Consider the following 13,099-nt stretch of genomic DNA (forward strand, 5'->3'; position numbering starts at 1 on the left):
AGTAACAGCCTTCTCTTCTGGTTGAGCTGAAGCCCAAAGTGGAAATGCATAGGTAGTGGAAGCAGGGACGTGCATTCTGGAGAGAATCTAAAGATGCCACCCAGGTCTGTAGGGATTGGTTCAGAAAAGCTGAGGCAAAGCTGGAGCTGAATATGGCAGTGGATGTAAAGAATCATAAGATGGGCTTCCATGGGTGCGTTGGTCAGAAAATAAGACCAAAGAAAGCGGATGCAACCCTCATGCCCTGCCCTCCCACCCCCCCCCAGCCGCCCTTGCTGCCAAATGAGCCAGGAGGTCTAGTGGCCAGCAACATGGAGAAGGCTGTGGTACTCAGCGATTTATTTTCCTTTGTTTTCACTGGCAGTAGTCCCACACCTCTCAAAACCCTGAACCTCAGTGCAGGGACTTGGGGAACAAAGTCCCTTCCATCATAGGAAACGATCTCTTTTGAGACCACCCGAGGAACCTGTGGATACATAAGTCCTGGACCTGGGGAGGCACCAGTCAGTACATGCTGGAGGCCGATCGGCTGGAAAGCAGCTTTACAAAATAGGACAATGTGCTCTTGCCGCAAAGGCGGCCAAGGATATCCTCAGCCCGATATAGAGGAAAGCAGGGTTTATATATGTTACAAGACAATCGTGTGCACCATTCAAGGTGCTCACTGTCCCCGGAGGTGCAGGGCACCAACGACCACCGTTGGGCAGCTTTGAGGGCACTGCCTGTTTTTCTAAAAGCCTCCTACCCAGCTTAGCCCAAATCCTACTGTGTTTAGCCCCTCAAGCCAGGAGTGCCAAAGTTACGCTTTGTATTTTATTTGCTTCCAGGACACGTGCAGCTTAGAACTATCTACTATGGAAGTGGGGCATTCAGCAAACAGTGTAGAGCAACTTCTGTTGGTTTTTCAAAATGTCCTGAGAAGTTAAGGCCAGGCCTGCACTGCCCTGGCCAAGCAGTCATTTGACTGGAGGGAGCAGCACCAAAAAGGCACAGGCACCTGTTGCGGTGAACTTGATGCGGTTACAAATAACAACAAATAGTACTTGTAGCTACTAACAGCCTCTTCTGCGACCTCGTAGGCCGCCCTCAGGGTCGCAGCACTACACGGGGCAGATCCCTCCGCGCCCCGCGGGCACCAGATCGACAAAGACGGACCCGCCAAGGGGGCGGAGGAAAGCGAAAACGACAGGCTAGACTGCAAATCGAGACACGGGCTACGATCCGTCGGCCCAATGGGCGCCAGGAAGGGCCCGGCATAGCGGAGGAAGTGTCGGAGCGGGCGTTGTCCTTGGCTGACGAGAGTATCGGGGTGCTGGCCTCTCGCCCTGGTGGTGCCACTACTGTCTTCGGAAAGATTATCGGCGAGGCGTTTCTGTGGTATCGTCAGCGACAAAGACTAGGAGGTAGCCGTGGCTTTGCTCTGTGCGCGGTTCCTATTCCTCCCCCTTCCCCTCATACCGCGCTCGCGGGCATCCGAGCCGAGGACACCCGCTGCTCGGTACCCGGGCGTGTAGCAGGGCGTGCGGCGACGCTGCTGCTGCGGGTGGGTGCAGAGACGGGGGACGCACGGGGCCTCTCTGGCTTATGGCGCTCTCTGCTGCACCATCCCCTAAGCTTGTTCTGTGCCGCTCCTCCAGCCCTCCGGCTGCTGCGGGCGTTCTGGGTTGCTGGTGCTGTCCGGACTTGCCTCGTATCCTACCCTGCTGTGTCGTGTGCGCGCGTAGACAATGACCTGGGCTGGAACCTTGGTGTCAATGTGTCTCCTAAGAGCATCGAAGAGGTTTCGCAGCTTCGCTGTGTTAGGCTTTGCTTCTGAACCCTCAAACTGGATTATTAGGGCAAGGAAATACGGCTTTCTCTGGTTTAAAAAAAAAAAAAAAAAAAAAAAAAATTCACAGTGGTCATCCTGGAGGCTGCAATAGCTTTTCCGAACTTGTTTCTGTGGGAAATTGAGACCGCGATAATAGCGTGCTTGCGAGGGTCACGAGTGTTGGTACTGTAAACTGGAGTGAGCTGCTTAGACTGGAGGGGGGAAAAACAATGCAGCCGTTTCCTTTGCGATGTTAAGTTTAAGGTAATATGCCATATGATTTAGTTATTAAAATGCTGAAAGTTAGCAGTTAGGCATTCCTTCTGCTTTAGAAGGCACTTGCAGGCTTCCCGTGATTATAGTTTGTTCAATACTTGAGCTCCCTGTCCTGTGGGAAATGAATGGCCGCTGCTCTTCCACTTCACTAAACTCTTTGATGATTCAGTTAAGCCATTTGTCTCCAGTCTCTGCATGGACCACATCCAATAGAAAATCTGCTTAGGAAAGAATCAACCCGAACTAAAACTTACTGGAGGTTTTTAATTGCAAGTAGTGGCCTCTCTCCTTCCCCCATCGTCTTGCATGAGGAATCCCGCTTCTGGAGGGGGCTCTGTAAATAGATTGTATTTTGTGTATAGAAGGCGTTATATTCATGCAAGAAAAAACAATGTTCTAGCTTGCGTTTGGGGTATGTGGTAATCTGCTTCTGTAGGAGTTCAGCGGGGCAGATGGGTTTGCATAAGCTCTTACTTTTCTCTGAAGCCAGTTATGTTTTAACTGTTTACTCTTCCTGCAGTGCGGTGCGTTCCGTGATCTTTTGCCCCTAGACAGGACGCTTTTCCTAGTCATGCCTGAGGAGCCAATTATCGAGTTGTCTGAAGCAGGAGATTCTGGTGAATGTGTAAGTACTGTGGGAGTATTCTGTAAGCTAAACTGTACCTGTAGGTAGTTCCTCATTTACTAGACTCTTTCCCATCCCCCCTTTCCATCTTGGCAGGGCACATTAGGCTACTTTGGGTTTTCTGGCGCTATGATCTTTTGCCTCTACCTTGTAATGGAGTTGAGGTTTTGTGACTAAAAGCAGTGCTATAAAGCAGTGCTGGTCCCTGTGCATGTACTTCTGGTGCAAAATGCAGTGGTGTTTTGGAGCACAGTCTGGTGCGTCTTGTGGTTTAGAGTAAGAGTAGTAGTACTTCTAGCATGGAGAAGAGGGCTTGGGGTTTTTGGCAGGTAAGGGGCAAGGAAGGACAAAGGTGGTTGAGAGATGCTGGATGTTTTGCTTTTATCTACGAAAGTCAAGTTCAAGGCTTTGTAAACCTATGCAAAAGGCAGCCTAAAGTTTATTTTCCACCAGGATTGGTTATGTTGCCTAAAGACACAATGGGGGCTTTAACCTGGAGACAAAGTCAGTTTCTGTGGCTGTTTTGTAGTCCTTTGCTGTCTAACTTGAGAAAAATTGCCAAGCTCTCTTTTGCCCCTATAGCGTGCATGGTTGGCCTTGGTAGCTTTGTTTGGAAAGCTTCAGTTGCCAGCAGTTGGACGGACATTACTTTGACATGCAAAGGTTGAATTGCTAGGAACTGGCTAGCTGCTTTCTCTGGGTGGTTCTCTACTCTCATTCCTTCCCTTCCTGCCCTCTCCCCTCTTTGTGTTGCTTTTTTCTTTTAATTTTACTTATTTATGGGTTTGTACTTCCTTCTCCAGCTTCTTGGGCATGTAATGATTGTTGGCGAGATGTGTGTTGCTCACCTGAGCCTGACCAATGGATTCCGGATGGTTGTGGATGAAGGGCCCGAGGGTGGGCAGTCTGTCTGTCGCATACATCTACCCGTTCTGGGTGGCTATCAGTTGGGCTGGCCGCCTGACTAAGATTTTGGCACCGCAAGAGTTGCTGCACGTGTGCAAATCTCCACTGAATGGATTTCATCTGTTGCCCATCAATCTAGCAGCTTTTGATGAGTAATTTTTTTTTTTTTCTGTGTGTCTGTGGAAGGTAATAAAAGCTTTGAGCAGCAGTTGCACAATAAAGATTTGTCATGGGGATATCACCTCGGCCTTGCGCGTCTTACTGAGGGGAAGTAGTTCTGCAAGTTCAAGGGGTGTCTCCTTGTACTGGAAGTATGTGGAATGTTTCAGCCAGATAACAGCGTTTCAGAGATAGTGATTTGCATGTTTGTTTGAAATGTGATGCTCAAAGCACTTAGCAGTCTCTTGCGTCTTGTAGGAAGCAAAGACTTAGCTCTTTGGCAGTGGTACGCCAACGTAGAGAAAGCCCATGGAGGCTGCTGCTAAAACTGAAGAAGCTACTCTGTGTGAGGCTACATGCATGCTTTCCAAGGGTGGTTTCACCATGGTGCACTGTTTTGGAAGCATCCGCCTTTTGTTGGACCTGGGAGTCCTGGTTACAGGAGTAGAGTGCGAGTTTAGCACTATGAGCAGGTAAGCAAACTGTGTGTTGTACCACATTCTGTGTAATTCCTGTTGAACTGCTAATGATGGATCACTTGCAGTAGCTGCCTACTGTACAGCAGACACCTCAGCCTATAAGCTGGGTGTTAAATGAGATAAGGGAGAAGAGGCAAACACCTGCAACGCAGGGTAGTGTTTCTTTTTGTTCACGCAAAGGACTCAGCCCTGATAACTCCCTACTTGGGAAGCACCAGCACATTCCCACCCTGCCTGAGGGGTCATCTCGGCTAATGGGCTATAATGGAATCAATGGTACTAGAATCATGGGCAGCTGCAGTGACTTTGACCATCAAAGACTCTAAATATCCCATGTCTCACAGTATTACCTTCCTCCACTGTGAAACTCCCTGTCCTGGGGGAGGTATTGAGCACTCCCGCCTGAACCTGAGCCTATATAATCTTTGGGTTTGGGGACTGTGGGTGCCACCACTCGACAGATTCGAAGGAGGACCAGAATTTCAGCAGCACTGTGACCATCAACTTACGAACATCGTGCCAATTTATACTCCGATATTGTGAGTTAAAACCAGTTTTCTTTGTATCATTGTGTTTTTTGTAATCTCTAGTAAATTGTAACTCCGACCTGTAATGTCTGTTGAGGTAGTTGACTGGGATTCATTTCTCCTGCCGGTTTACTTTTAAGCCAGCACATCTTTTAGCATCCAGTGTAAGGCCTGAGAGAGGTCGGAATTAAAGTTTTGTTCTAAAGCATTAGTGTATTGGGGTATAGAAACTTTCCTGACCATCATGTTTCTGGGTGTATTCACGTGCATGTTGTACGCTGTACATATTTCTGCATAGGGGGAAGTATTTGCCCATTATGATGCTCTCTTTACGATCAGGAGAGCAATCAAAACTGCTTTGCTGATTTTACTGCGTTTATGGAATGCTGACATCAGAGGCAATTGGTTTGCTTTGGAATGTGTATTCAGTCTTGTTTGCCTGTTCTAGTCTGGGCTGCTACCTCTGAGGCCTCATTAATAATCGCACCTGGCCCGATGCATTGGAGTGGCTACCTGGAACAGAGGCTAGACAAGGTTAAGAGAATAAAAGTAGGTATTTATTACAGGCCTTCAAGAGGTACACCTTGGGCAGTCAGAAACCTCAGAGGCTACAGCCAAGATGGACGATGGTCACGAGTTTTGCAGGCAGATATAAGTTTGGTCCATTGACATATCAGGGGTTAATCCTCCAATTACAGCTTCAGGTAATGAAGTCATATGCCCCCAGTTTGCTCCCCGCCAATTCACTTTTGTTTAAACTTTCCGGGGCCTGAGGCTGTAGGGTGTCCTTGGATCTGAGGCCTAGAGGGATTGTTTTGTCTGACCAAAATGTGAAAACAGTTGTCTAGCACTTTACATGGAGTTCAGTGTTATGCACTAATGCAGTACAGGATTTGAACAATAGAAGGCATTGAGCCTGTGGGGTGAAGAGGAGAGAATGTTTTTTCCCAGCCCTTCAGACCTGCTGCAACAGTTTTGGGAATGTTGAGTTGCCTCTAGATGTTAAGGACAGCATAATCTTCTTGTTAGTTCTGCTAAGTTTTCTCTATACATCTTGCACTGTCTACGCCATGCTTAGAGTCAGGACAGAGGTTTCTGGGGAGTTTGTCTGGAGGCCTGCCCTGGGAGTAGATAATCCTGAGTGGCATGGGAAGTCAAAGGAGATGGGCCAGTATTTGGTAGACTTCTCTCCTCCAATGATCTGGAAGTTCACCTCTGAACAACTGCAGGACCCTGTTAAAATAACAAGTTATGTGAAGCGAAAAGACTCTGACAGCTCCAGAGATGGACAACTCACAGCAACATGCTGGGCCCTGTCCATTGCTTAGCCGACACTGCTTGGTATGGTACAATGCTTTCAGGAGCAGGAAAGAAGCAAATCAACAGAAACCATGTCCACACAAAGCACGTCTGAGCCAGAGGGAAAAGGAAACAAATGAACAGGCAACCTATGCACGCAAACCATTTGCTGCACCAAAGGGACAACCTGTGCATGTAGCAGCCGCCCTTGTTCCGAAAAGAAAATCTGCATAGTAAATGACGAGGAAAGGGCAAGACCTTCACATCCAGCAGAAGAGACAGAGCCGGAAAACATCACTCGATCCCTATCCCTGGGCAAGCTGCTTGAGCTGCGTAGAGTTCACACGCGAGGCAAATGAGTTCGTATTGACCTGAGTGCTCCAAATCTGGGATGCCATGGCTAACGATACAATTCTCGATGGTAGTGAAGCCAGGCAACTGGGATCCATGTTCTGGGGTGTGATTATTGACCGTGGCATCAGGAAAATGCAGGAAACTGTCAACCTGTGGCGGCAACTGCTGTCAAGTGAGAGGAAAAGATACCTTTGTAAGGAGGATCTCCATGTGCAGCAAGGACGGTGGAACATGATGGAGCAAGGTAGCCGATGCCTCAGGGAATTAGAGTCATTTCACTACTATAAGGAACAACAGACTGTACGGCGCAGGTTTTTTTTGCAGCGAGGATCCGCGCGCAACAAAGTAATGAATTAGTAACAATCACGCCAACTGTGCTGTCTTGGGTTACAATACAGGATGTGATCTAAGTATCTATTCTATCATCATCTGTTGTGACTAGGTAGGGCAGTGATCCTTATCTCCGTGGGGGATACTCTGTTTCTGGGCCATCCATTGAAACCAGTAGGGCATTGTTCCTTATCTTTGCACCCCCCCCATCCTTCCTCCAGAGAGTTATCTTCTGCTAATGGCCCATTGAGTCCCACTGTGTGACTGATAAAATTACTTTATCCCATTGAGAGTTGCTCCAACCAGGGGGGAGAGCCAAGCCTTTCTTACCTAGATAAAAACTGAAATTCTGGGACACCAAGTCGCCCTCTTTTCCCTGGACTCCAGAGGAAAACTGAACTTTTTTTCCATATCATCACTGGACCTTTGGAGGGAGACTGCACCCTTCTAAAAGACCACTGCTTCAACTGAACCACATCTTTCACTGCAGGAGGACTGTAGCCACCATTTAACGGGACTGCTACCAACACCCTGACTGACGGGTGTCACCCTGACAGGGTGTCAGGTTGTGCTCTGACTTTGTGTCTTAGTTTGGAGGACAGGTGTCTGCTAAGATAGTCAGGAGCCTCTCTTTGAAATGGAGAATGTAAACCCCCTCCCTCCAAATTATTATAATTTTGAAATCAAGGGGCTCTCAGGCAAAGATATGGGAATTAGGAATAACAGTTCTTTACTGGGGAAATTTAAATAGAAATACAGTACTACAAAGAAACAAACTCCAAACCCTGACAAAGTCAGAGCACAACCTGACACCCCGTCAGGCAGGGTGTTGGTAGCAGTCCGATTAAATGGTGGCCGCAGTCTTCTTGCAGTGACAGCTGTGGTTTAGTTGAAGCAGTGGTCTTGTAGAAGGTGCAGTTTCCTTCCAGAGGTCTAGTAGTGATGTGGAGAAAAATCATTATTTTCTAGAGTCCAGTAGAGGAAGACCTACTCGGTGTCCTAGAATTTCAGTTTTTATCTAGGTAAGAAAGGCTTGGCTCTCCCCCCTGGCTGGAACAACTCTCAATGGGATAAAGTAATTTTATCAGTCACACAGTGGGACTCAATGGGCCATTAGCAGAAGATAACTCCCTGGAGGAAGGATGGGGGGGTTGCAAAGATAAGGAACAATGCCCTACTGGTTTCAATGGATGGCCCAGAAACAGAGTATCCCCCACGGAGATAAGGATCACTGCCCCACCTGGTCACAACAGATGGTGATAGAATAGATACTTTGATCACATCCTGTATTGTAACCCAAGACACATTGTCAGTGTTTGAGGTTTGTTTTGGCTGCAGTTCGGCTCGCAGCTCGCACGTCTGGGTTGGCAAATTTCCAAACTTTGTCCATATATAAGGCGGTCTGGAATATAAGACGCACTTTGGAGTTTGGACCAAAATTTTAGTGAAAAGGGTGCACCTTATGGTCGTGAAATTACTGTAGCTGTGCTGGAGACTGCATTTTCAGAGCACAAGGGATTCCCTAAAAGTCCAGACAGTGTCTAGTACGCATCACAAATGTGGCTGAAATAGGCTCAACTTGGTCAGAAATATATTCCTGTTACTTAGCGATGCTGCAATGTAGGGAGGGAGAAGGTAAGTTGGGTGCAATGGTTAGTAAACTCAGCATTTATGAAGACACTGTTACCGCCCCGTTTATGGGCCCATGTCTCGCCTGTGGGAACAAAACTGGCTGAGCGTGTCTGGAGGCTGGAAGAGAAAATTGAAGAGGGCTACAAAACAAAGAGAGGAGCTTAAAGGGGGAATCTTCCATATCTCACCAGGACAGGCGTGAGTCTCTGCTATTAGAAGCAGGTGTCCACCAGCTAAGGAGAGAGGGTACACTCTTCGAGGGTATACTCCCGGCAATATAGGAGTGATGATGTTATATCCAATCCTCTTGAAGGGACCTCCAGTTCATATGTACAGGAAGGGAACAATAAGTATCATGACTAGAACCAGAGGGACCCTGCCTCTAGCCAGGTAGAGGAGAGGGTCTATTGGACTGTGTTGATCCGATGGGCGGGCACATCAGACCCAAAAAAGTATAAGACTTTAGTTGACGCTGGCACACAATGTACTTTAATGCCATTGCAAAATGTTTCTGGGGTGACCGGGGGTTCCCAACAAAACTGACTGTAGTGGAAGCTGAAGTGAACTTGAGCAGGAAGGAATGGCACAAACACCCCATTGTGACTGGTCCAGAGGCCCTGTGTATCCTTGGCATAGATTTCCTCGGGAGTGGGTATTTGAAAGACCCTAAAGGACATTGCAAGGAGAGGCAGTCAAAACCTGCCGTAACTGCTTTGCAGCTGGCAGGGGCCACTCCGATGCGAACTTGGAACCTCCCCAGGTGGCCTGGGCTGGCACCAAGATGAGAGAGGAAAAGGGAGTCCTTCCCCTTTCAAAAAGGTTCCTGCAAACTCACGCGGGTGGTAGTTGGTCCCAGTGCTAGTAGTGGTCAATATGCGGGTGACGGACGGCTGGTGGCTGGAATCTTCTCATCAGCAGCGGGTACAGGTTGAGAAGGTAGGCAGGACTCAGTCGTAGTGCTGAGTTGCAGCACAGCGAAGTCCCAGGTCAGAGCACACAACCTCCCGCAGCACCATGTGACAGTTTGCAGATCCCCTGAGTGGAAGAGCCCACCCCCACCACCTAAAACTCCTGAGCCCCCTATTCTTTTCCCTTCCTCAAAAGAAAACTGTGTTGGTATCCCAGGGCTATTAGCTACCTCTTTTTGTGTCTTGATTGTTGGCTGTTCATCTAGGAGATACTCCTTTCCCCTCCCACCACCTCCACAATGATAATGGGAAGGAATTCACTGAGAAGCCTAGGCCCATAACACCAATGCATTTTTCTCCATTCCTTTGTCAGCAGAGTGCAGGCCACAGTTTGCTTCCCCCTGGAGGGGTTTGCAGTACACCTGGAACCCACTGCCCGAGGGGTGGCAACACAGTCCCACCATTTGCCATGGACTGGTCCAGACTGCACTGGAAAAGGATGAGGCTCCGGAACCTCTGCAGTACATTGATAACATCATTGTATGGGGGAATGCAGCTGGGAAAGTTTTTGAGAAAGGAGAGAAGGTCATCCAGATTCTCCCGAAAGCTGTTTTTTCCATTAAACCAAGTAAGGTTCAGGGACCTGCTCAGGAAATGCAGTTTCTAGGAGTCAAGTGTCGAGATGGACGTTGCCAGATTCCAACGGAAGTGATGAAGACAATACCAGCTGTGTCCCCACCGACCAGCAAAAAGGAAAGACAGGTTTTCCTAGGTGCTGTGGACTTTTGGAGGATGCATATCCCTGAGTATAGTCAGAATGTAAGCCCTCTCTACCTTTTGACATGGAAGAAAAATGATTTCCAGTGGGGCCCTTAACAACAAAAAGGCTTTGGACAGATCAAACAGGAGACTAGCCATGCTCTAGTCCTTGGGCAAGTCAGGACAGGACAGGATGTGAAGAACGTGCTCTACACTGCAGCAAGCTGGGGAGAATGGTCCTTCCTGGAGCCTGTGGCAGAAAGTACCCAGGGAGACCCGAGGAGCGCAGCTGGGCTTCTGGAGTCGGGCATACAAAGGATCTGAGACCAACTCTACCCCAACTGAGAAAGAGATCCTGGCAGCTTATGAAGGGATTTGAGCCACTTCTGAAGTGATTGGCACTGAAGCACAGCTTCTTCTATCACCCCAACTACTCGTACTGGGCTGGATGTTCAAAGGAAAGTTTCCTTCTACACATCATGCCACCAATGCTACATGGAGTAAGTGGATCGCTCAGATCACACAGTGATCCTTGATAGGAACTCCTAATCACCCTGGGATTTTGGAAATCATCACCAACTGGCCTGAAGGTGTGAGTTTTGGACTATCATCTAAAGAAGAAGAGTAGCAGGTGACGTGCTGAGGAGGTGCCACCTTATAACCAACTCCCAGAAAATGAAAAGCGATACGCCCTCTTCACAAGTGGTTCCTGCCATATTGTAGGGACAAACCAGAAATGGAAAGCAACCGTATGGAACCCCACATGATGAGTTGCAGAAACTATCGAGGGACAAGTTGGATCAAGTCAGGTTGCATAGTTCAAAGCCATCTAGCTGTCTTTGGATATTGCTGAATGAGAAAAGTGGCCAAGACTCGACATCTCCACTGACTCATGGTTGGTAGCAAATGCTCTGTGGGGATGACTAGCTCAATGGAGAAAGGTCAAGTGTCAGTGCAGAGGGAACCCCATCTGGGCTGCTGAGATGTGGCAAGACATCACTGCCCGGGTAGAGAAGCTGACCATGAAGGCCCATCATGTAGATGCACATGTACCCAAGAGTTGGGCTAACGAAGAGCATCGTAACAACAAGCAGGTGGATCAATATGCCAAGGTTAAAGTACCTGAGTTAGATCTGGACTGGCAGGACCAGGGAGAGTTATTTCTAGATGAGTGGGCCTGTGATGCCTCCAGTCATCAGGGGAGATATGCGACATGCTGATGGGCTTGTGACCGCGGGGTGAACTTAATCGTGGACAGTATCTCACAGGTTATCCATGACTGTGAGACATGTGCTTCAGACACGTAGGCCAATCGGTTGAAGCTTCTATGGTGTGGCGGATGGTGGCCAAAATATATGTATGGGGAAGTCTGGCAAGTTGATTAGATCACACTTCCAAAAACTCACCAAGAAAAACACTATGTGCTGACCAAGGTAGAAGCAACCACTGGGTGGCTGGAGACATATCCTGTGCCTCACGCCATTGCTCAGAGCACCATCCTGGGCCTGGAAAAGGAAGTTTTGTGGTGACATGGATCCGCGGAGAGAACTGAGTCTTGAAATGGGACTCATTTCAAAAAGAACCTCATAGACACCTGGGCCAGATAGCCTTGGTTTTAAGCAGGTATATCATATTCCCTCTCATGCGCCAGTTGCTGGGAAATTTGAACGATGCAATGGACTGCTACAAACCACCTTGAATGCACTGGGTGGGGAAACCTTCAGACAGTGGGAGCTGCGTTCAGCAAAGGACACCAGTTTGGTCATTACCCGAGGTTCCATCAGTTGAGCTGGTTCTACTCAGTCAGAACCCTTGCATACTGTAGATGGAGTCCCTGTGGTACGCATAAGAGGTATGTTAGGAATGACAGTTGAGATTAGTCACACCTCAAAGAAAGGCAAACCCAAACATGGGGTTGTTTTTGCTCAAGGACCTGGTTACACTTGGTAGGTAATGCAGGATGATGGGGAAACACATTGCATACCTCAAGGGGACCTTATTTTTGAGTGATAACTGTCTGTAATGTTTCATTGTGTGTGTATATATATATTGGTATATAGTTGAAGAAAAGCCATTAAGTTTGGCATGACGTAGGTGATATATATATAGGGGTGGATAATGTCCTGGTTAAAGGAGTAAGGTGCAAGTTTAACCCGTGGTGAGTATAACCAAACTGTGTATTCTAACCCCTTCTGCGTCATTCCTGATGAACTTTTATTGATGGATCGCTTGCAGTAGCTGCCCAGTGCACACCTGACATCTCAGGCTACAAGATGAGATAAGGAAAAAGAGGCAAACCCTGCGAGGCATGGTGGTGTTTCTTGACATGAAGGACTTGGCCCTGATAACTCCCTACTTGGGAAGCACCAGCATATTCCCACTCTGCCTGAGGGGTCATCTCTGCTAATGGACCATAATGGACTGAATGGTACTAGGATCATGCAGTGACTTAGACCATCAAAGACTCCCAAAATGTCCCCGCACTCACAGTATTACCTTCTTCCACTGTGAAACTCCCTGTCCTTGGGGAGGTCCTGAGCAATCCTGCCTGAGCCTGAGGATATATATAATCACTGGGTTTGGGGACTTTGGGCACCACCACTGGACAGATCCGAAGGAGGACCAAAACTTCAGCAGGGCTGCGAGCATTACTTCAACAGGACTGCGAGCATTACTTCCAAGAGGACTGCGACCACCACTTGATAGGACTGTGGCCATCACTTTGACCAACAGGGTGCCAGTTTATACTCTGTGGGTTAAAACCAGTTCTCTCTGTATCATTGGTTTTCTTGTAAACTGCTTAGTAAATTGTAACTCCAACATATAATGTCTCCTGAGGTAGATGCGTGAGGTTCATTTCTGCTGACGGTTTACTTTTAAACCAGTATACTGGGTGATTGCCATATGTTTTAGAAGTCTCTGGCACCTGGTGGTATTTTATGTCTCACCTCACAGGCAATCTGGTTGTGGATACTTGGCTCCGAATCAGAGAGAGCCAAGGGTATTTAAATCCAGATCCACTGGAGAACTGTTCG

At 48.0% G+C, this 13,099-nt stretch overlaps 1 protein-coding gene across 1 annotated transcript in view; it reads left to right on the forward strand.

Moving 5' to 3' along the window:
• The first annotated feature begins 1,104 nt into the window (after positions 1-1,104).
• Positions 1,105-13,099, forward strand: part of LOC117005014 (histidine triad nucleotide-binding protein 1-like) — a 48,309-nt gene continuing 36,314 nt past the window's right edge. Inside the window, exons 1-2 of the mRNA XM_033076230.2 lie at positions 1,105-1,403; positions 2,607-2,711. Of these exons, the coding sequence (XP_032932121.1) occupies positions 2,658-2,711 (54 nt within the window). The 5' untranslated portion in view covers positions 1,105-1,403; positions 2,607-2,657. The remainder of the gene's footprint in view (positions 1,404-2,606; positions 2,712-13,099) is intronic.

The sequence above is a fragment of the Catharus ustulatus genome, chromosome W (assembly GCF_009819885.2).
Source record: "Catharus ustulatus isolate bCatUst1 chromosome W, bCatUst1.pri.v2, whole genome shotgun sequence".
Lineage (NCBI taxonomy): Eukaryota > Metazoa > Chordata > Aves > Passeriformes > Turdidae > Catharus > Catharus ustulatus.